An 18,574-nucleotide genomic window follows, 5' to 3' on the forward strand; every position below is an offset into this window, starting at 1 on the left:
CATTGGGATGACTGCGTGGCTCAGTTAGTTGAGCCTGTTCGACTCTTGGTTTTGGCTTAGGTGATGTGTTTGCAGTTTGTGGGTTTGAGCCCCCACCCACGTTGGGCTCTTCTGTTGGGCACAGAGCTTGCTTGGGATTCTCCCTCTCTCCCCCTCCTCTGCTCATGTGCATGCTCTGTCTCTCTCTCTCTCAAATAAATAAACTGAAAAAAATAAACAGCTGGCAATTAAATACATTATTTAGAAATATGGAGGAAAATACCAGTAAATATCAACAGTTAAAAGTGCTGAGTGATTGCTGGGAGAACAGAATTGGGGAATGGGAGTGTGAGGACAGAAGTTGGGGAGCGGACTCTTCAGCCCACCTGGCAGCTCAGTGTATTACCCCACAAAGTGCACCACCATCCCAGGCAAGGTATGGACATTGCCAGAACTCCAGAAGTTCCTTAATGCCTCCTCCAATTGCCACCCCATGCCTCCCCACCAACCACAGACACTTTTTTTTTTTTTTTAGTCTTTGTTTTTTTAAATGGAGATGTAATTGACACATAACATTGTGTAAGTCAGGCATTTTCTAAGTATCTGAGTTTGATGATACCACTTCTTGTTTTCTTATTTGTTTGTTTGTTTGTTTGTTTATGAGAGGGAGGGTGCGAGTGAGTGAGGGGCAGAGATAGAGAGAGAATCCCAGGAAAGGCAATGGGGGAGACAGAGAGAGAGAGAGAGAGAGAGAGAGGGAGGGAGAAGCAGGGCTTGTGTTTTACTGGAAGCAAGGCTCAAGCTCACCCGATGTGGGACTCAAACTCCTGAATCGTGACATCATGACCTGAACTGAAGTCAGAGCTTAATGACTGAACCCCCAGGGGCCCTCTTGTTTTCTTATTTAAAGTCTCAACCTGAGCATGCATCCCTGAACATTAAGTTTAGTCTTTTCTGGGTTTTGTTTTGTTTTTTCAAGAGGCTCTACTCCAACCCCAAGATCAAGAGTTGCCTGCTCTACGGACTGAGCCAGCCAGGGGCCCCAGTTTTTAAAAAAACTTTTTATTGAGAAAAAAATATCCATACAGAAAAGTTCACATACCATAAGTGTATACAGCATGCTGAAATGTTCACAAAATGAACACGCCCATGCAACCAGGACCCAAGATACAGCACTTTACCAGAAACCCAGAAGCTCTTCCTCATGCCCCCTTCCAGGCAATACCTCCCCGAAAACTGACTGTAATGGTATAGATCAGTTTTGCTTGTACTTTATATAAATGGAATGACATAATATATATTATTTTGTACTGGCTCCCTTCACTCAACATTACTTTGAGAGATTCTTGCACGTTGTGTGTAACTGTCCTTGGGTATATGTCTTCAACTTTAGTAAAAAAAAAAAAAAAAATGTCAAACTGTCTTCCAAAGCAGTGTTTATCAGTTGAATCAGCCACCAGCAGGGTATGCTCCTTGCTCCATATCATTGCTAACACTTGGTATTGTTCACCTGTTAAATTTTAGTTGTCTTTACTATGAGTTTTATTTTGCATTTCCTTAATGTCTAATAAGGTTGACTATCTTTTCATCTTCTTATTGGCCAATTGAATATCCATCCTTGTAAAGTTCCTATTCAAATATCTTCCCCATTTTTATATGGGGTTGTCTGCCTCTGGATATATGCCTTTCGTCAATTATATACGTTGAAAATTTACTCTTTGGCTTGCTCTTTCACTCTTTTTAAATTTTTAAAAAATTAATTTATTTTTGAGAGGGGGGAAGGGGCATGAGAGAGAGGCAGAGAGAGAGAGGAAGGGGCAAGGAGAGAGGGAGGGAGGGAGAGAATCCCAAGCAGACTCCTCATGTGGAGCCTGATGTGGGGCTTGAACCTATAAACCACAAGATCATGACCTGAGCCAAAATCGAGTCTGACACTTAGCCCACTGAGTTACCCAGGTGCCCTCTAGGTTCAGCTTCTTAAAAACAAACAAACAAACAAACAAACAAACAAACAAATGTAAACCTTTCAGAGACTGCTAACCCACCCATTGTTACACTCCATGATGGGATAGATACCACACTTGAACTAGATTTCTTTGTGCTCTTTTGTGGGCTCAGGCTTTTATCATAATAACATGGTAAGATGCCTCTGCCCTTCCCAAAAGAGACCAAGTTGGAGGCCACTCACTTGAGAAACTGAGGTGAGACCTACAAGACCCCTCACCAACCAAGAGCCCACCAGACCCCACTCCCCTGCTCCCCAGGGAGAAGGAAGGACTTTCACATTTGGCTCCATACCCAAAATGTTTATTCTCAGCATACACTTGTGCCTGGATGACTAGGAAGGGGACTTTGTGAGACTTTGCCACAGAGACCTCTGGGAGACTGGCCAGCTCACCAGAACTACAGGATGAGGACTGAGAAGGTGGCAGCAACCAAGAAACTTAGAACAAAGTATGGGGAAGCTTTTGAGGGCCTCCGGAGGACCTGACTGATTGGCCACTCGGTCACCTCCAGGTGTGTGGCGAGGTGTTCACTCTGAAGCTGAGATAGGAGGTGGGAGTGGCAAGACCTGACCACCTGCCTGTCTGGAAACTCATCCTCCACAGGGTTCTGTCCATTGTTCTCCTCTCTCACCTGGGGGTGGGAGTCAGCAGTTAGTGGCTCCCATAGCACCTCTCTCACCCACTCTAACCACTGCACTATCCTTTTGCCCAACCCAGCATACCTGTTCCACGTGTCTGAAGACCCGCAGCAGGTTTCCACGAAGGACACCCTGGAGCTCTTCCTCACTCCAGCCACGACTCAGCAACTCCTCTATCAGTACTGGGTATTTGGACACGTCCTCTAGTCCCTGAGGGAACCTGTGTGGCCATGGGCCACCAGCTGTGGAACCTGAGCCCTGATCCTGGTCTAGGGCCCAGTGTCCCACCAGCCCCAATCACACATGTGAAATTGAAGGCCATATTCTCCAGGCTACTGAATGTCACTTTGGAAGCTCCTTGAAGACAGAGCTTCTGTGGTGTCTACCCCCTGAGCAGATGGCTGGCCTACAACAGATCTGCTGAGCTGGGACTGCAGCAGGTGCTAGGTAAACGGGCTCTGCTGGGGTGGGGTGTCGGGGAGTACTTAATTAATGTGATGATCTGGAGTGGCAGTGGGTCCACCAGGCCACTGGAGGGACAGGGAGAGCCCAGGAATCAGCCCTTGGGAGTGGAGAGACGTCAAGTGAGCTGGAAAACCAGAGCCTGTAGATGAGGTCTGAAGGGTGGGAGGACCATGGAATGGAGAGACTAAAGGACTCCCTACTGTGCCCTGCTCAAGACAAACCCCAGGGAAATACTCACCGACCAGACCCATCATAATTCCCGCCAATCCCGATGAACTCTGATCCAATGACAGCTCTGATGTGGTCAAAGTGATCTAGGTGGCAGAGGTTAGTGTGAGCAGCACTACGCTGGAGTCAGGCCCTGGGACCAGCCCTGGTCTGGGGAAACTCAGTCCTGACCAGTTCTCCTCCCCACAGCACTCCAGGCCATGGCAGCGGACTTCATGGAGCTCCCAGCCCATTGTGAGTTCTGAAGTGACTACAGGCTGAACTGTGTCTCTTTAGAATTTTTTCTGCCCAGAAGCCACCCTGCCTCTGGGTTCCTTGAGAACGCATCTGTCCTGTCCAGAGAGGTGAGAGCAAAAGACATTCAGAGGCAGGGGCAGTTGCTTCCCCCAAACCCATCAATATTGACTGTGGCCCCAGATCTGGGTGGCAGCGAAGAGCCGTGTCTCCTCTCCTGGGTTGTCAGAGGTCTGCCCATTGCCCAACAGGTGTGCTACACTGCTGGAGCTGTCCTGAAGGCCCCATGGCCACAGGCTCAAGCTCAAACTGCACAAGAAGTTGAAGTGAGGCTCACCTGCCACGGTGGACACATTAGCCAACAGGTTGCACTGTAGCACCCCCATAGACAGCGTCACCATCACAATGCCACCATTCTTCTTCTAGAAGGATAAAGAAATGAACACTCAGCCCCCTCAGTTTGGCTCTTCAGGCCTGATGGCCTGCTCTGTGCCCTGGGGGCCTAGTAGGACAGTGCTCAGTCCTGGCTTCAGGGGCTGGAAGAGGTTTCAGCTCTGGGTTAGTGGGCGCCTGAGTGGAGCTGATTTGGCCTCAATTTTCAGAGATGGGGAAGGTTAACCAGCCATGGGTCCAAGGGTGAGGCCTGGACTGGTAGCTTTGTTCAAGGTCAAGAATGTTTGCATGAAACGCGCCTAGCTCTGGGTGTGAGGGCTGAGGTAGCTGCTCACCAGAAGTTGCAGAATGTCATCAGGAACATTCAGCAAATTGTCGCACACAGCCCTGGAAGCTGAGTGGGAGAAGATCACGGGAGCCCTCGACACCTTCAGTGCCTGCCGCACCAAGGTGTCTGACGCATAGGACAAGTCCACCATCATGCCCAAGCGGTTCATTTCCCCTACCACCTTCTGCAAAGACAGTTTGTTTGTCTTTTGAGGTGGGGGAGATGTCAAGGATGCACACACGTGTACACTATTTGTAGGTAGAGAACGGGTGGGGTAGGGTATGGAACAGGAATCCTCACCTCACCAAAGCTTGTCAACCCACTGACGTTGGTGTAGAAGTGGTGTTTAAACTTGGTGGAACTTTCTGCCCTGTGGGACAGCCAGAAGAAGGCAATCTCAAAGGCAACATCCTGGGCATCAGAGCCTGGGGGCTCTGCAGTCCCTCTGTTTGTCTATCCACACCCCCTCCCCCCCCACCCCCCCCCACCCCCCCACCCCTGGAATAGAGTAAGGACCTGGGCCAACTGCTTTCTGGGAGTGTGAAGGACCTGTTGAGAGTCCAGCCTCCTTTTGTGGATCCCTCTGTCCTCACCTGTCTGGCAGTTGCCCCACCATGTCATCTACCATTTCACCGTGGCTAGGCACTATGCTCACCAGGCCGTGTTGCAGGTGAAGGTAAGTGTCAGGAAGCGCACTCCCAGCAGGTAAAAACTGCGCAGCACAGAAAGGCTGCTGTCCAGTGAGTGACCACCCTCCACACCAATGAGGCAGGCCAGCTTTTGAGTGCTGTTCAGACCTGGAAGAGGATGGATAATCAAGTGGTCAGGGCCCAGGGCCAGAACCATCAGAGTGAGCCCCTAACTATCTCCCCATTTGCCAGCCCACCTTTGGCTGAGGTCACAAGCTCCAGTTCAGAGTAGGAGGCACACATGCGACGAATGAGGTCAATCTGCTCCAGTGTGAGGCGCACAGCATCCTGGTCCTGTGTCTGGCATGGGGCTTGGGCTGACCAGAACTAGAGGTAGGCCCCGGGAGTCCAGAATGAGATTAGAGTGGTCTCCAATGTCCTTGGCCTGCCACTCCTTCTCAGCCCCCAAGGTGCTCATTTGGGTCATTGGCCCAGAACGAAACACTACATGACCCTATGGTATCCTGATGCCTATTAAGCTTGCTGCCAGCAGCCAAACTGTGGACTGTGAAATATCATTGTCTGCTGTTTGTCCATGTGCTATGTGAATGCCCCAAGGCCAATCCACTATATCCTTTGTGGCTCTAACTCTAACCCCACACTCACCAGGGATTTTCTGGTCACTTTCTGTGTGTCTCCACAGAACTTGGGTACCCATGTGGTTGGCCTGTCTTGGCCTCCAGAGCCCCCACATTCCCAGCAGTCATGCGATGACACATTGTGTGTTCTACGATTCTAATCACTGAGAGGCCTGCCTACCCAGGTTTCTGTGGCCCCCAACATTCCCCAGCAGCCATGCTGTGGCACCCTGTGTATCCCTGTGGTACCTGGGCACCCACGAGGCCATCCCTGAGCTTGTCCAAGCTGGTCTGGCCATAACTGAAATTGCGCAGGTTAACATCTTGTAGCCTGTTCTGGAAAAGCTGTCTCAGGAGCAGGGGCAAGTGGTTGTGGCTGGGGGCATCAAGACAAAGTTAGAGTGGAGAACATGGACTCAGGTCAGACAGGGCATGTCAAAGTACCTGGGCATGTCCTGTCCCCCTCACCCTCCCCTCCCCCCCCCCCACCTCACACAGACAATATGGAAAAATTCCTGAGGTGCAGCTTTGGGGAGGGGTGGGGGCCTGTAGTGGACACCAGGAACAGGGTAATGGGGGGAGGGGACCTGGCTGATGGAGGACAGAGTTCATCCAGAGGTGGTGTGAGGAAGCCTCCTCACTAGCCCTGCATGCTGAGGACCCCCTTCCCCTACCCAGGTGTGGGCTCAGTTTCCACCTGCCCCCACACTGCCCCTGCTCACCCGTCCACGAGAGGGAAGTCCCGCATCAGGGCCCGCGCGTGCTTCCTCAGACTTGGTGTGCTGGAGGTGAGCGGCGTGGTAGGGGAACTAGAGAAGGCCGTGGTCGGATTGCTGGGGGCTCCGGGTGTGGTCGGGTCGCTGGGGGTGCCAGGAGTGGTCTGGGCACGGGTTACCGCCCTCTGCAGCAGAGACAGCAGGAGCAGCAGACGCAGCAGAGGTCGCCAGCGAAGCGCGTGGGGGCCCAAGAGGCCCAGGGGCCTCATGTTGCGCAGGGTCGGCCGGGCAGGCAGTGGCCGGTCTCGAGAGGAGGGGCTCGAGGGGCAGAGGGCGACGGTGGGGTCTCGACCGGATTTACGTGACCCGTCGTGAGGAGGGGCTGCAGGCAGACTGCTTCTCCAGAAGAGCAGGGATCCGCGACGCAGCTGCGCAGCGTGGCCAGAGGGGGCGACACAGACCTCCACTCTCAACTAGAGGGCGCCCCAGGGGGCCAGACCAGCTTCTGCCGCGCAAGAGCACTCGAGTGGGAGAGCGGCAACGAGAGAGGGAGAGAGATCCCAAGCAGGCTCCGTGCTCAGGGCAGGGCCTAACCCGGTCTGGATCCCATGACATCCTGACCTGAGCAGAAATTGAGCGTGACGCTCAACCGACTGAGCCACCCAGGTGCCCTATACATTTTTTAATAAAAATGAAATTTAAGAATAATATGGGAGGGGCGCCTGGGTGGCTCAGTCGGTTGAGCGTCCGACTTCGGCTCAGGTCATGATCTCACGGTTCGTGAGTTCGAGCCCCGCGTCTGGCTCTGTGTTGACAGCTTGGAGCCTGGAGCCTGCTTGGTATTCTGTGTCTCCCTCTCTCTCTCTGCCCCTGCCCCGCTCGTGCTCTGTCTCTCCCTGTCTCTCAAAAATAAATAAACATTTTTAAAAATATTTAAAAAATTAAAAAAGAATAATATTATGGGAAACCATTTTGTTTTAGTAACTAGTATTGAAATTTGCATCTGTACATTTGTTAATATATGGGCACACACAAAAAAGACTAGATTCTAGGGGCTCCTGGGTGGCTTAGTTAGTTAAACGCATGACTTCAGCTCAGGTCATTATCTCACGGTTTGTGGGTTCGAACCCTGTGTCGGGCTCTGTGCTGACAGTGCAGAGCCTGGAGCCTGCTTCGGATTCTGTGTCTCCCTCTCTCTCTGTCCCTCCCCTACTCTCTCTGTGTCTCAAAAATAAACATTAAAAAAATTAAAAAAAAAAAAAGACTCCAGATTCTAAACATTAATTAACTATAGCCATCTTGGAAAGAGGGTAAATTACTCCCTGGTCAATTTATGTCACATGTTTTTCTGTAATATGGTCATCCTGGCTGAGGGATTTTGTGGGTAGTGCTGGTGAGGGCTGGCCCGTTTGCTAAGAGATTAGTGGAGGCACCAGAGCAGCTGAGCCTGGAAAGGATGGGGTCTGCATTGGGCAGGGAGGTGGAGAGGGCATCCCAAGTTGGCCAATAGCTCAAGCAAAGGTCTAGTTCCGACAGGATGGCTGTCTGTAAGGGAGGAGCTGGAAGGTCCTCAAAGGTGTAGAACAGTGGGACAAAAATTCTTACTGCTAAGAACATGAGGGGGCTTGGTCTGACATGACTTCATGTGGGGCAGAAATCCTCCTTCAAGGTAAGGTGGTTTCCAGGATGGCTGCAGGCCTGAGCGGTATAATTCATTGTTTTCTGCAGAAAAAAGCCCTGACACAGGGGAAACTGATCTCAGAACTGCACCTGGGTGGCGTCTGGGCCTCCTGGGCCTGCAAGAGGTCCTACCAGGCTGAAAGGGGTCTATAACACAGACTAAAATATGAATTCCCCCCTTCTGTATCTGTGTCTGTCAGCCGTTCTCCCACCTGGGCTCCCTGATAGGTGGGCCTCCCCTTTTGGGTGCCAGAAGAAGGGCCTTGACCTCTGGCCACTACTGCCTCCTGCCCATCACTGCTCCCTTCTCATGCCTGGTGGTTAAGGACTAAGTCTGACCCTGCTGCCTTCAGCTTTGGCTATCTCAGAAGAGAGGGAGAAAGAGAGGGAATGTTTATTCTGGTCTCATATACCAAGCTGACTTGCCAGGGGAGGTCTTCATTTAAGTGATATAAACAATATAGTGAATGATGAATTTGTTAATTCAAAACTTTATCAAAAGTTCAGAAGTATTGCACATACAGCTGTTTCCTGTAATAGTCTTAGGTGAAAGTAGGGAGCATAATGTTTATAATTGATTTTTAAAGTTTATTTATTATTTATTTATTTATTTTAAATGTTTATTTATCTTTGGGTGGGGGGAGAGAGGCAGAGAGAGAGGGAGACACAGAATCCGAAACAGGCTCCAGGCTCTGAGCTGTCAGCGCAGAGCCCAATGTGGGACTCTAGCCCATGAACTGAGAAATCATGACCTGAGCTGAAGTTGGATGCTCAATCAACTAAGCCACCCAACTGCCCCTATGATGGATTTTTAATGTTATTGAATTAATAAATAAACACCATTTCACATGTCTGATTTTGGTTGACTAAGTAAATCAGAGTTATACTCTTCCTGATAACTGGAAATGTTGGGCAAAATATAAAAAGGATCTTCTGAAGACATCAGAAAGTTAAACAAGATATTAAAAAATTACTTGATGAGGATCCAAGGAAAGTGGAAACCTAGAGATGAGCCCAACTTTTGGGCTAGTTCTTCTACTAGGGGTGTGGTGCTCTAAAGAGGCAGAGGTTAGTGTCCAGGGTCCACCAGAATAAGGAGAATCCTGATGAACACTTAGTTTTGAGTTGGAACACAAAAAAATGTACCTAGGAGAAAGAATGAATTGGAATTAGGGCCTTCTACTCCAGGTCTGCAGCAATTCTGGTTATTAAGCAATTGTCTCTCAACTCCAGATGCAGTCTTCTGTTCTCAGCTCTGTGAGGCTGGGGCTCAAACTCTTCCTATTTTTTAAACATATTTTTAAAGTTTACTTATTTATTTTTTGAGAGAAAGAGAGAGAGAGAGGGAGAGAGAGAGAATGAGCGGTGGAGGGGCAGTGAGAAAGGGGACAGAGGATCCAAAGGAGGCTCTGTGCTGACAGCAGAGAACCCAATGTGGGGCTCAAACTCTTGAACCATGAGATCATGATGTGAGCTGAAGTCAGACAACCAACTGAGCCACCCAGGTGTCCCTTAATAATATTTTTAAAGTTTATTTATTTATTTTGAGAGAAAGAGAAAGCACGCACAAGCGGGAGACGGACAGAGAGGATCCCAAGCAGACTCTGTGCTGTTAGTGTAGAGCCCTATGTGGGGCTCAAACTCACCAACCGTGAGGTCATGACCTGAGCCGAAATCAAGAGTCAGATGCTTAACTGACTGAGACACTCAGACACCCCTATTTTCTTTAATGCTTATTTATTTTTGAGAGGGAGAGAGAGAGAGATTGGGGAAGAGAGGGGCAGAGAGAAAGACAGAATCCCAAGCAGGCTCCTCACTGTCAGTGTAGAGCCCAACTCCGGGCTCAAACCCATGAGAACCAACTGTGAGATCATGACCTAAGCTGAAATCAAGAGTCCAACACTTAACCGACTGAGCCACCCAGGTGCCCCTGGTGCTCAAACTCTCAAAACCACATTTCCTAGAAGCCTAGCTGGTTTCCTGTTACATTCTGTCAATAGGGGCGACAGAGCAAACTGAAAGAGGTTTTCCTGTTCCAACAGTGACAGTTGGCTGCAGTCTGCAACTTCTGGCTGTCATCGAGTAGCCATGCCAACTCATGTTTAGAACACTTGCACCACCTCACAGGGCCCTGTCCTTAGAGGTCTGCTCCCTAGCAACACAGGGCCCTGCTGTAAGCCTCTATCTTCTACCACCTTTTCCCATTTTTTCCTAAATGGACAGTGAGCTGGATCAGCTCCCCTTGAAAGGGTCTGTAAAGGGACTAAGGCCATCTCAGAGTGCTACTTAATCCACCCAAAAGAAGTCAAGAAAAGAGGGAATAGGTAAAATGAATAGAAAACACTATTAGAACTTTCTGAGTACACTGCAGAGTACAGCCAATTTGGAGGCTGAGGCAAAAGGAAAAATGTGTTCCTATATACGTTTTTTAAAAATGTTTATTTATTTATTTTTGAGAGAGAGAAAGCATAAACAGGGGAGGTGCAGAGAGGGGTGGGGGGGAGACAGAGTCCGAAGCAGACTCTAAACTGTCAGCGCAGCGCCTGACTCGGGGCTCAAACTCACAAACCATGAGATTATGACCTCAGGTGAAGTCAGATGCTTAATTGACTGAGCCACCCAGGTGCCTCATGATTTGTATATCTTCAATTTCTCACTGTGCTTTTATTGGTCTGAAAATGTATTACTTTCCCTTCATGTTTGAAGAATATTTTCACTGTGCATAGAATGGAACATTGGTAGTTACTTTCATTCATCAGGCTAAAGATATTCCACTGTGTATGGATTTCTATTATTTCCATTAAAACTCATTTGTCTGGCACAAAAACAGACACATAGACCAATGGAATAGAATAGAAACCCCAGAACTAGACCCACAAACGTATGGCCAACTCATCTTTGACAAAGCAGGAAAGAACATCCAATGGAAAAAAGACAGCCTCTTTAACAAATGGTGCTGGGAGAACTGGACAGCAACATGCAGAAGGTTGAAACTAGACCACTTTCTCACACCATTCACAAAAATAAACTCAAAATGGATAAAGGACCTGAATGTGAGACAGGAAACCATCAAAACCTTAGAGGAGAAAGCAGGAAAAGACCTCTCTGACCTCAGCCGTAGCAATCTCTTACTCGACACATCCCCAAAGGCAAGGGAATTAAAAGCAAAAGTGAATTACTGGGATCTTATGAAGATAAAAAGCTTCTGCACAGCAAAGGAAACAACCAACAAAACTAAAAGGCAACCAACGGAATGGGAAAAGATATTTGCAAATGACATATCGGACAAAGGGCTAGTATCCAAAATCTATAAAGAGTTCACCAAACTCCACACCTGAAAAACAAATAACCCAGTGAAGAAATGGGCAGAAAACATGAATAGACACTTCTCTAAAGAAGACATCCGGATGGCCAACAGGCACATGAAAAGATGTTCAACGTTGCTCCTTATCAGGGAAATACAAATCAAAACCACACTCAGGTATCACCTCACGCCAGTCAGAGTGGCCAAAATGAACAAATCAGGAGACTATAGATGCTGGAGAGGATGTGGAGAAACGGGAACCCTCTTGCACTGTTGGTGGGAATGCAAATTGGTGCAGCCGCTCTGGGAAGCAGTGTGGAGGTTCCTCAGAAAATTAAAAATAGACCTACCCTATGACCCAGCAATAGCACTGCTAGGAATTTATCCAAGGGATACAGGAGTACTGATGCATAGGGGCACTTGGACCCCAATGTTTATAGCAGCACTCTCAACAATAGCCAAATTATGGAAAGAGCCTAAATGTCCATCAACTGATGAATGGATACAGAAATTGTGGTTTATATACACAATGGAATACTACGTGGCAATGAGAAAAAATGAAATATGGCCTTTTGTAGCAACGTGGATGGAACTGGAGAGTGTGATGCTAAGTGAAATAAGCCATACAGAGAAAGACAGATACCATATGGTTTCACTCTTATGTGGATCCTGAGAAACTTAACAGAAACCCATGGGGGAGGGGAAGGAAAAAAAAAAAAAAGAGGTTAGAGTGGGAGAGAGCCAAAGCATAAAAGACTGTTAAAAACTGAGAACAAACTGAGGGTTGATGGGGGGTGGGAGGGAGGGGAGGGTGGGTGATGGGTATTGAGGAGGGCACCTTTTGGGATGAGCACTGGGTGTTGTTTGGAAACCAATTTGACAATAAATTTCATATTAAAAAAACCCCACTCATTTGTCAGTTTTATTGCTGTTCCTCAAATTAATATGATTTTTTAAAAATATGACTGTTTTTAAGACAATCTCCTGTCTTTTTCTTCTTGCAGTCTAACTTTAAAGTACACAGTTGGGGGTTATTATGAGCAGCACTGCTTTAAATGTTATTTCGTATGCCTTTTGGAAAACCTATGTATGCATTCCTGTTGCGATATATACCTGGGGCAAAACTGCTCAGTCATGGGGTATGCATAGGCTAGTAGTATTAACTATTATTTTTATTAGCCATTATCTATTATCATGTTATTTATTATTATTAGCTGTTGTCCTTAGTATTAACTCTTAATTTTGGCTATAATTAACAGAGTTGCTATTGCCATTAATTGCCTGGGGGTAAGATAGTGTGGTTGTCTAAGTAGCTTGTGCCTCTCAGAAAGGAAGTCCCTGAGGGGCAGGGCAAGGAGTGGATCTATATCCAGGGAAGTTCAGTCATTGGAAGCCCATGTACTATCCTGTAGCCTGGCATTCTGGGCTCTATCCAAACAGGAACAAAGATCATTTGTGATCCAGGCAGGTTCCTTTCTTGGGAATATGAACCAGAGTTCCCTTCAAGATCCCCAGGTGGTGGTCAGTGGGTCAGGATGTGGACTGAGGTGAGCTATTGAGAGGCATCCCAGAGGAAGGTCCACTCTCCCACAGCCAAAGCTACTCATTGTCTTCTTCTAGTGCTGAGCCCAACCATCTGGGCCTTCTCAGGCCATGCTAGTGAGACTCAGGTGTTGCTAGAGTAAATGGTGGCTGAACTGCAGGTTCCTCCACCAACTACCAGAATTGGGAGCTGGCACCACCAGACCCCGCCACAGAGAAGGACACTCATGCCTGTTTCCATGTGTAAAACATTTATTTTCAGGAAATGTGTCTGTCTGCATGATGGGGGGGGGGGGGCAGGGAGGGCAATGTGGGGTATCTGCAACTGCCATAGTAACATCTGGTAGGATTAACTGGGTCACCAGAGCCACAGAATGAGGGCTGAAAAGGCAGCAATAACTGTGAGGCTTGGGGCCACGTTGGGGGAAGATTTTGACAATAACTGTTTAGGTGAACACTTAGGTGCCCAATGTGCCGAAGTCTCAGTTAGTTTCTGGTCTCGAGCCAGATACCGTGTCTGAGGCAGACATGAGAGAACAGAGCGGCAAGAACTGCCCAGCTGCACATCCGGGAATTCATCCTCCAAGGGGCTTTGCCCCTTGCTTGTCTCCCGTACCTGGAGGTGGCAGTCAGTGGTCAGCAGCTCACACAGCAGCCCCAACACACTTGCTTAGGCCCCTGACCTACTCCTTTGTCCAGCCCAGCATACCTGTTCCACCTGTCCAAAGACCCGCAGCAGGTTTCCACGAAGGACACCCTGGAGCTCTTCCTCACTCCAGCCACGACTCAGCAACTCTTCTATCAGAACTGGGTATGTGGACACGTCCTCCAGCCCCTGAGGGAACCTATATGGTTGTGAGCGAGTCAGCTGTGGAACCTCAGCCCTGTTCCTTGTTCATGACTCAAAACCACAGCCTTATGTGTCCAGGGACTACTGAATCCCAGCCCTTGTCTGACACGGGAAATGGATACTTGGAGAGAGTAAGTGATTCACCCCTGTTCTTCATCCTGCAGAAGGAAACTCCCAACCTCTTTGAATATTCATAAAAACTCATCGAATTATACTTTTTGGATCTATGCCTTTCACGGAATGCAAGGTTTTCCTCCATTTATAAAAAGAAGAAAAGCTTTTATTTATTTATTTTTCAGTTTATTTATATATTTTGAGAGAAAGAGAGAGAGCATGGACAGAGAGAGAGGGACAGAAAGAGAGAGAGAGAGAGAGAGAGAGAGAGAGAGAGAGAGAGAGAATCCCAAGCAGTCCCCGCACCATCACCATCAGCCCAGAGCCCGATGCAGGGCTCAAACCCACAAAGAGTGAGATTGTGACTTGAGCTGAAATCAAGAGTAGAACGCTTAACTGTCTGAGCCACCCAGGCGCTCCTAGAAGGAAAGCTTTTTAAGACCCAGCTGCAGGCAGAGGAGTTGGTCAGTCCACACCAGACCTTGCTAAGAGTCTGCTCAGAAGCAGTGGGTCAGCGGCACTTGGCTGGCTCAGTAGGAAGAGCATGTGACTTTTGATCTCGGGGTCATGAGTTTGAACCTAATATTGGGTATAGATATTACTTAAATAAATAAAACTTAAAAAAAAAAAAAGGCAGTGGGTCTGCTGGAACTAAGGGTGGGGCACTAAGGGTGGGCAGATCATGACCTAGGGGTGGGACCAATGGGTCACAGACAAGCAGAAACACACTCTGTGTGTGGGAAGATGCCAGGTGGGCCTAAAGTCCATGAGGATCACAGTGTGGTGGGCATGGTGACTATCAAGGCCCTACCTACTGTGGCACAGCTAGCCCCAGAGAAGCCCCAGAGAAGCACTTACCGTTTAGCCCCATCATAATCTCCACCAATCCCAATGAACTTGGATCCAATGACTGCCTTGATGTAGTCAAAGTGATCTGGGGGATGAAGGGTCAGCAGTGTGGGGCTTCTAGGACAGGGGTGAGGTGGGGACTGGTCTCTACTGATTCCCCTTCTTGCAGCCTGTAGGCTATGGAGGCCAATTCCTTCATGGCTTGGCACCCAGTGTGCCAACTTGAGGAGGTAGATTCCAGTTGGCTCTAGACTGGAATTCAGATTTGGAGTGGACCCCAGTTGGCCATTTCTCATTCAGGATTCACCTTGCCTCCAGTCTCCTTGAGAACCATGGGGGCCCCTTTCCATAGGTGTGGAGGATGAGAGATGGATAAAGAATATAATTGATAAAGACCAAAGAGACTTAAGGGGCTGCCCAATCCCTTGGCCAGAGGCAGGGGCAGGGAGCTTTATGAGCCCCTAGAGAAGCACAGATGGTTAGCACCTGGGCTCTATGTCTGACTGCCTCCTTTCTACCCATCAGTATTGTAGTATCAATTCTGTATCTCCAGTTCCACATGGCACCAAGATGCTTTATACTGTCCATCATTGAGTTTTTGGGCACTGTGTCTACGGCCAACAATGAGTCAGACCACTGGGGCTGTTCTGAGGCCCTCCCCACAAGGCTTCGTGTCCAAATCAGAGCTATTCAGAGAGCCCAGGTAGGGCTTACCTGCCACAGTGGACACATTGGCTAACAGGTTGCACGGCAGCACCCCCGGTGACAAAGACACCATCACGATACCACCATTCTTCTTCTGCAGGGGTGGACAAATGGACACTCAGCTTGGCCCCCAGAGCAACCACCTGCCTCTAGGCTCCTGTGAGGAATGTGTTCAGCTCTGGTTTTGAAGTCAGAGGAGACTTCACCTTTCTACACTCTAGGATTATGTGAATGGAGGAGTCTCAGCTCTGGTTGGTGTGGAAATGTCTTGACCATGGGGGGCTTATAGAGTAGAGGAGTATTTACCACTTAGAACCCCCCACACCTGGGTTCAAGAAGTCACGGGCTGTGGACTGTGGGTTTGTGAGGGCAGAAGATGTTCAGCCTAGGGTTTGAGGAAGTTGAGGGAACAGGGGTTCAGGTTCAAGGACTCCTGGTTTAAACCTTTTGTTTTAGGTTTGAGAGTCAGGGTAGTCTCTCACCAGAAGCTGCAGGATGTCATCAGGAATGTTCCTGGCATTCTTGCACACACCCCGGGCAGCTGAGTGGGAGAAGATCACAGGTGCCTGTGACACTTCCAAGGCTCGCCGTGCCACAGTGTCAGAGACGTGGGACAAATCTACCATCATGCCCAAGCGGTTCATTTCAACCACCACTTTCTGCAGAGACAGGTTAGGGAAAGGGCATCAGGGGTGCACATGTGTGTGCATTTATCTGTAGGAACTGGTGGGGCATGCACATTCATGCGGGGCGGGGTATGGAATCAGGGTCCTCACCTCACCAAAGCTGGTCAGCCCGCTGACACTGCTATAGAAGGGATGGATGTCCTTAGATGAGCTCTCTGCCCTGCAGGATGGCCAGGAGACAGTCTGAATGGTGGCCATGACTTGGCCACAAGAGCCTACTGAACTCTCTATACCTTAACCCCCTGGAGCAACAGTAGGGACCCAAGTTGGGCTGGGCCTGGCAGGAGGGAGTCCCTACTGGGATCCAGTTTTGCTTTGCAAACCCCTGCTCCCCCCCCCCCCACTCCAGGGTCAGTGCCAGATCCCAGGGGTAAAGCTTGGTCTGAGCCCCAGTGTGATCTTGGGCAGATCGCTGCATCAGTGGGTGCATACCATCTGCACTGTGCTCACCAGGGTGTGTTGCAGGTGTGAGTGAGCGTCAGGTAGCGCACACCCAGCACATAGAACGTACGCAAGACGGAAAGGCTACTGTCCAGCGAGTGGCCACCCTCCACACCAATGAGGCAAGCCAACTTCCGGGTATTGTTCAGAGCTGGGGGCAGGTAGGTCAGATGATCACTTTCAGAGGCTGGGGTATCTCAATCAAGTCCCCAACACCCCCCACCAGTCTACCTACCTTTAACTGAGGTCACAAGCTCCAACTCAGAATAGGAGGCACACATGCGGCGAATGAGGTCAATCTGCTCCAGGGTGAGGCGCACAGCATCCCTTTCCTGGGTCTGGCATGGGACGTAGGCTGACCAGAACTGGGGGAAGGCCAGGGGTTGGAGCTCCCTGGACTTCTCATAGCCTCCACAGCCCACGCAGCAAATGGGGTCACATGTGATGCATTGCTTGTTTGGTGGTACTTGGATGCCCAGCAAACTGGTTCACTGCAACCCCTGTAGCCCCCAGCATCCATGTTGTAGAATTTTGGGGGACCCTATGATAACTGAGTTTCCATGTGACTAACTCATGGTTTCTGGGGCCCCCACACTCCCTCTCAGCCATGCTATGTGTCCCTGTGATACCTGGGCACCCACGAGACCGTCTCTAAGCCTGTCCAGGCTGGTCTGGCCATGGCTGAAATTGCGCAGATTAACATCCTGTAGCCTGTTGCCATAAAACTGCCTCAGGACAAGGGGCATGTCATTGTGGCTGGAGGGAGAGCAAGGCAAGGTCAAGTCAGGGGGAAATGGGTGGGCTCCTTAGACCTTGGGATTAGGCAGGACATGGGGCCAGCAATGGGGGGGGGAGGATGTCCCCCACACCACACTGTCACAGACTATATAGTAGGACCCCTCGAGGCCTAGGCTGGGGAGTTCCCACCAGGGAGGGAGTGGCAGAGGAAGGGAAAACGCACCCACGGATGATGGGAGAGTGAATCCAGGGGGTGATGTGAAGGGGCTTCCTTAGGAGCCCTGCATGAGGACCTCTAGCCCTGCCACGGGGTCGGCTCAGTCTCCACCTGCCCCCACATCGCACTTACGCACCCGTCCACGAGAGGGAAGTCTCGCATCAGAGCCCGCGCGCGCTTCCGCAGGCTTGGGGTGCTGGAGGTGGCCGGCGTGGTCGGGGCGCTGGGGGTTCCCTGAGCGGTCTGGGCGCGCGTTAAGGGCGGCGGCAGCGGCGGCAGCAGCGACAGCAGGAGCAGCAGACGCAGCAGAGGTCGCCGGCAGGGCGGGGAGGTACCATCGAGGCGCAGGGGCCGCATGTTGCACGAGCCGGACAGGTGGGCAGGGGCCGGTCTCGAGAGCCTGAGGGGGCGACAGGGGCAGAGGGCGACGATGGAGTCCCTACCGTCGACTCGGGTCACGCGGCGGTGCGGTCTCGCAAGGGGAGAACCGAGTCACAGGACCTCACACCCAGCCGCGGAAAGCCGCGACGCGGAGCAGCTTGGCCGCCAGGCGAAGGCACGCCCTCCCCTCCCTCCGCCCCCCTGCCCCAGCCTACAGGGCTTCACCAGAGGGGCGGGCTTTCTGTTCTTACCCCTCACCCCACTCCCAGCGCTCTGAGGGGCTGACCCAGGTTGCTCTGCCTCTAACCTTGTTCTCCAAGAGAGAAGGCGTGGGTTGCTCCTTTCAGAGTGTAGCCTTGGGCTCTGAGGCCTCTGTCATCAACATTATGTCCCCACCTGCCTGCATCCTGCACCGGCCACCCTGAGGGCTGCACGCAAGTGTCTCTGGGCTCTCGGTTTCCTGGTGCTGAGCCATGTGGGGGTGGGGGTGGGGGTGGGGGTGGGAGGAGGAAGTCTCTGGAAATGACGGGTTAACCTTGTGGACTTTGCATTCAGGAAGAGGCCCTCTGCCCCTGACCTCTCTCTCCCCTACTTTACTCCCTTGCCTGCATGTCTGTCCCCTGGGGACTCCAGCCAGAACTGGGAACTGTCAGGGGTGCCCCTACCCCTGTCTTCCCCAGTGTCTCAGGAAAGACCTCCCTCCTCAGGAAATGCTATTTCTCCCTACGGTCTGAATGGAGGGACTTTTGGGACGTGAACTGAGCAGCCATCTGGGGGGTCAGGGACAGTTTACTGAACAGAGCAGGAACTCAG

The 18,574-nt window shown here is 50.3% G+C and overlaps 2 protein-coding genes across 5 annotated transcripts; both read right to left on the reverse strand.

Annotated features, from left to right (window-relative positions):
- Positions 1-2,270: 2,270 nt before the first annotated feature.
- DPEP3 (dipeptidase 3) lies at positions 2,271-6,531 on the reverse strand. The gene is made up of 10 exons (XM_019819939.2): positions 6,261-6,531; positions 5,788-5,914; positions 5,158-5,287; positions 4,927-5,068; positions 4,572-4,641; positions 4,279-4,455; positions 3,888-3,972; positions 3,327-3,402; positions 2,708-2,843; positions 2,271-2,616 (listed from the first exon to the last, which is right to left on the reverse strand). The coding sequence occupies exons 1-10, from the start codon at positions 6,521-6,523 to the stop codon at positions 2,383-2,385; spliced, it is 1,440 nt and encodes a 479-aa protein (XP_019675498.2). The 5' UTR covers positions 6,524-6,531; the 3' UTR covers positions 2,271-2,382.
- Positions 6,532-6,622: 91 nt separating this feature from the next.
- On the reverse strand, positions 6,623-18,227 carry LOC105261264 (dipeptidase 2). Of its 4 annotated transcripts, XM_011290097.4 has the most exons (11): positions 18,069-18,227; positions 17,517-17,780; positions 17,055-17,181; positions 16,661-16,790; positions 16,435-16,576; positions 16,075-16,144; positions 15,781-15,957; positions 15,308-15,392; positions 14,603-14,678; positions 13,490-13,625; positions 12,049-13,396 (listed from the first exon to the last, which is right to left on the reverse strand). In XM_011290097.4, exons 2-11 carry the CDS (start codon positions 17,735-17,737, stop codon positions 13,139-13,141), a joined length of 1,422 nt encoding a protein of 473 aa, XP_011288399.2. In that variant the 5' UTR covers positions 17,738-17,780; positions 18,069-18,227; the 3' UTR covers positions 12,049-13,138. The 4 variants fall into 4 exon arrangements, with proteins under 4 accessions (XP_023101176.2, XP_011288399.2, XP_023101174.2 ...); XM_023245408.2 differs by lacking the exons at positions 12,049-13,396; positions 18,069-18,227 and adding an exon at positions 6,623-6,759 and having other exon boundaries at positions 17,517-17,963; XM_023245406.2 differs by lacking the exon at positions 18,069-18,227 and having other exon boundaries at positions 17,517-17,956.
- Positions 18,228-18,574: the final 347 nt, after the last annotated feature.

This window comes from Felis catus, chromosome E2 (genome assembly GCF_018350175.1).
Source record: "Felis catus isolate Fca126 chromosome E2, F.catus_Fca126_mat1.0, whole genome shotgun sequence".
In the NCBI taxonomy this organism is placed as follows: domain Eukaryota; kingdom Metazoa; phylum Chordata; class Mammalia; order Carnivora; family Felidae; genus Felis; species Felis catus.

What these genes read in the sequence shown, in the direction of transcription:
- LOC105261264 (XM_011290097.4), bottom strand. Translation starts at nt 17,737, where the DNA reads ATGCGGCCCCTGCGCCTCGATGGTACCTCCCCGCCCTGCCGGCGACCT. An exon ending in GATTATGATGGGGCTAAACG is followed by an intron (nt 13,626 to 14,602) that starts GTAAGTGCTTCT and finishes ACAACCATATAG; the next exon opens with GTTCCCTCAGGGGCTGGAGG. An exon ending in TCTTTGGACAGGTGGAACAG is followed by an intron (nt 13,397 to 13,489) that starts GTATGCTGGGCT and finishes TGCCACCTCCAG; the next exon opens with GTACGGGAGACAAGCAAGGG.
- DPEP3 (XM_019819939.2), bottom strand. Translation starts at nt 6,523, where the DNA reads ATGAGGCCCCTGGGCCTCTTGGGCCCCCACGCGCTTCGCTGGCGACCT. An exon ending in ATGGCCTCGTGGGTGCCCAG is followed by an intron (nt 5,288 to 5,787) that starts GTACCACAGGGA and finishes GCCTACCTCTAG; the next exon opens with TTCTGGTCAGCCCAAGCCCC. An exon ending in TTCACCTGCAACACGGCCTG is followed by an intron (nt 4,642 to 4,926) that starts GTGAGCATAGTG and finishes GCTGTCCCACAG; the next exon opens with GGCAGAAAGTTCCACCAAGT.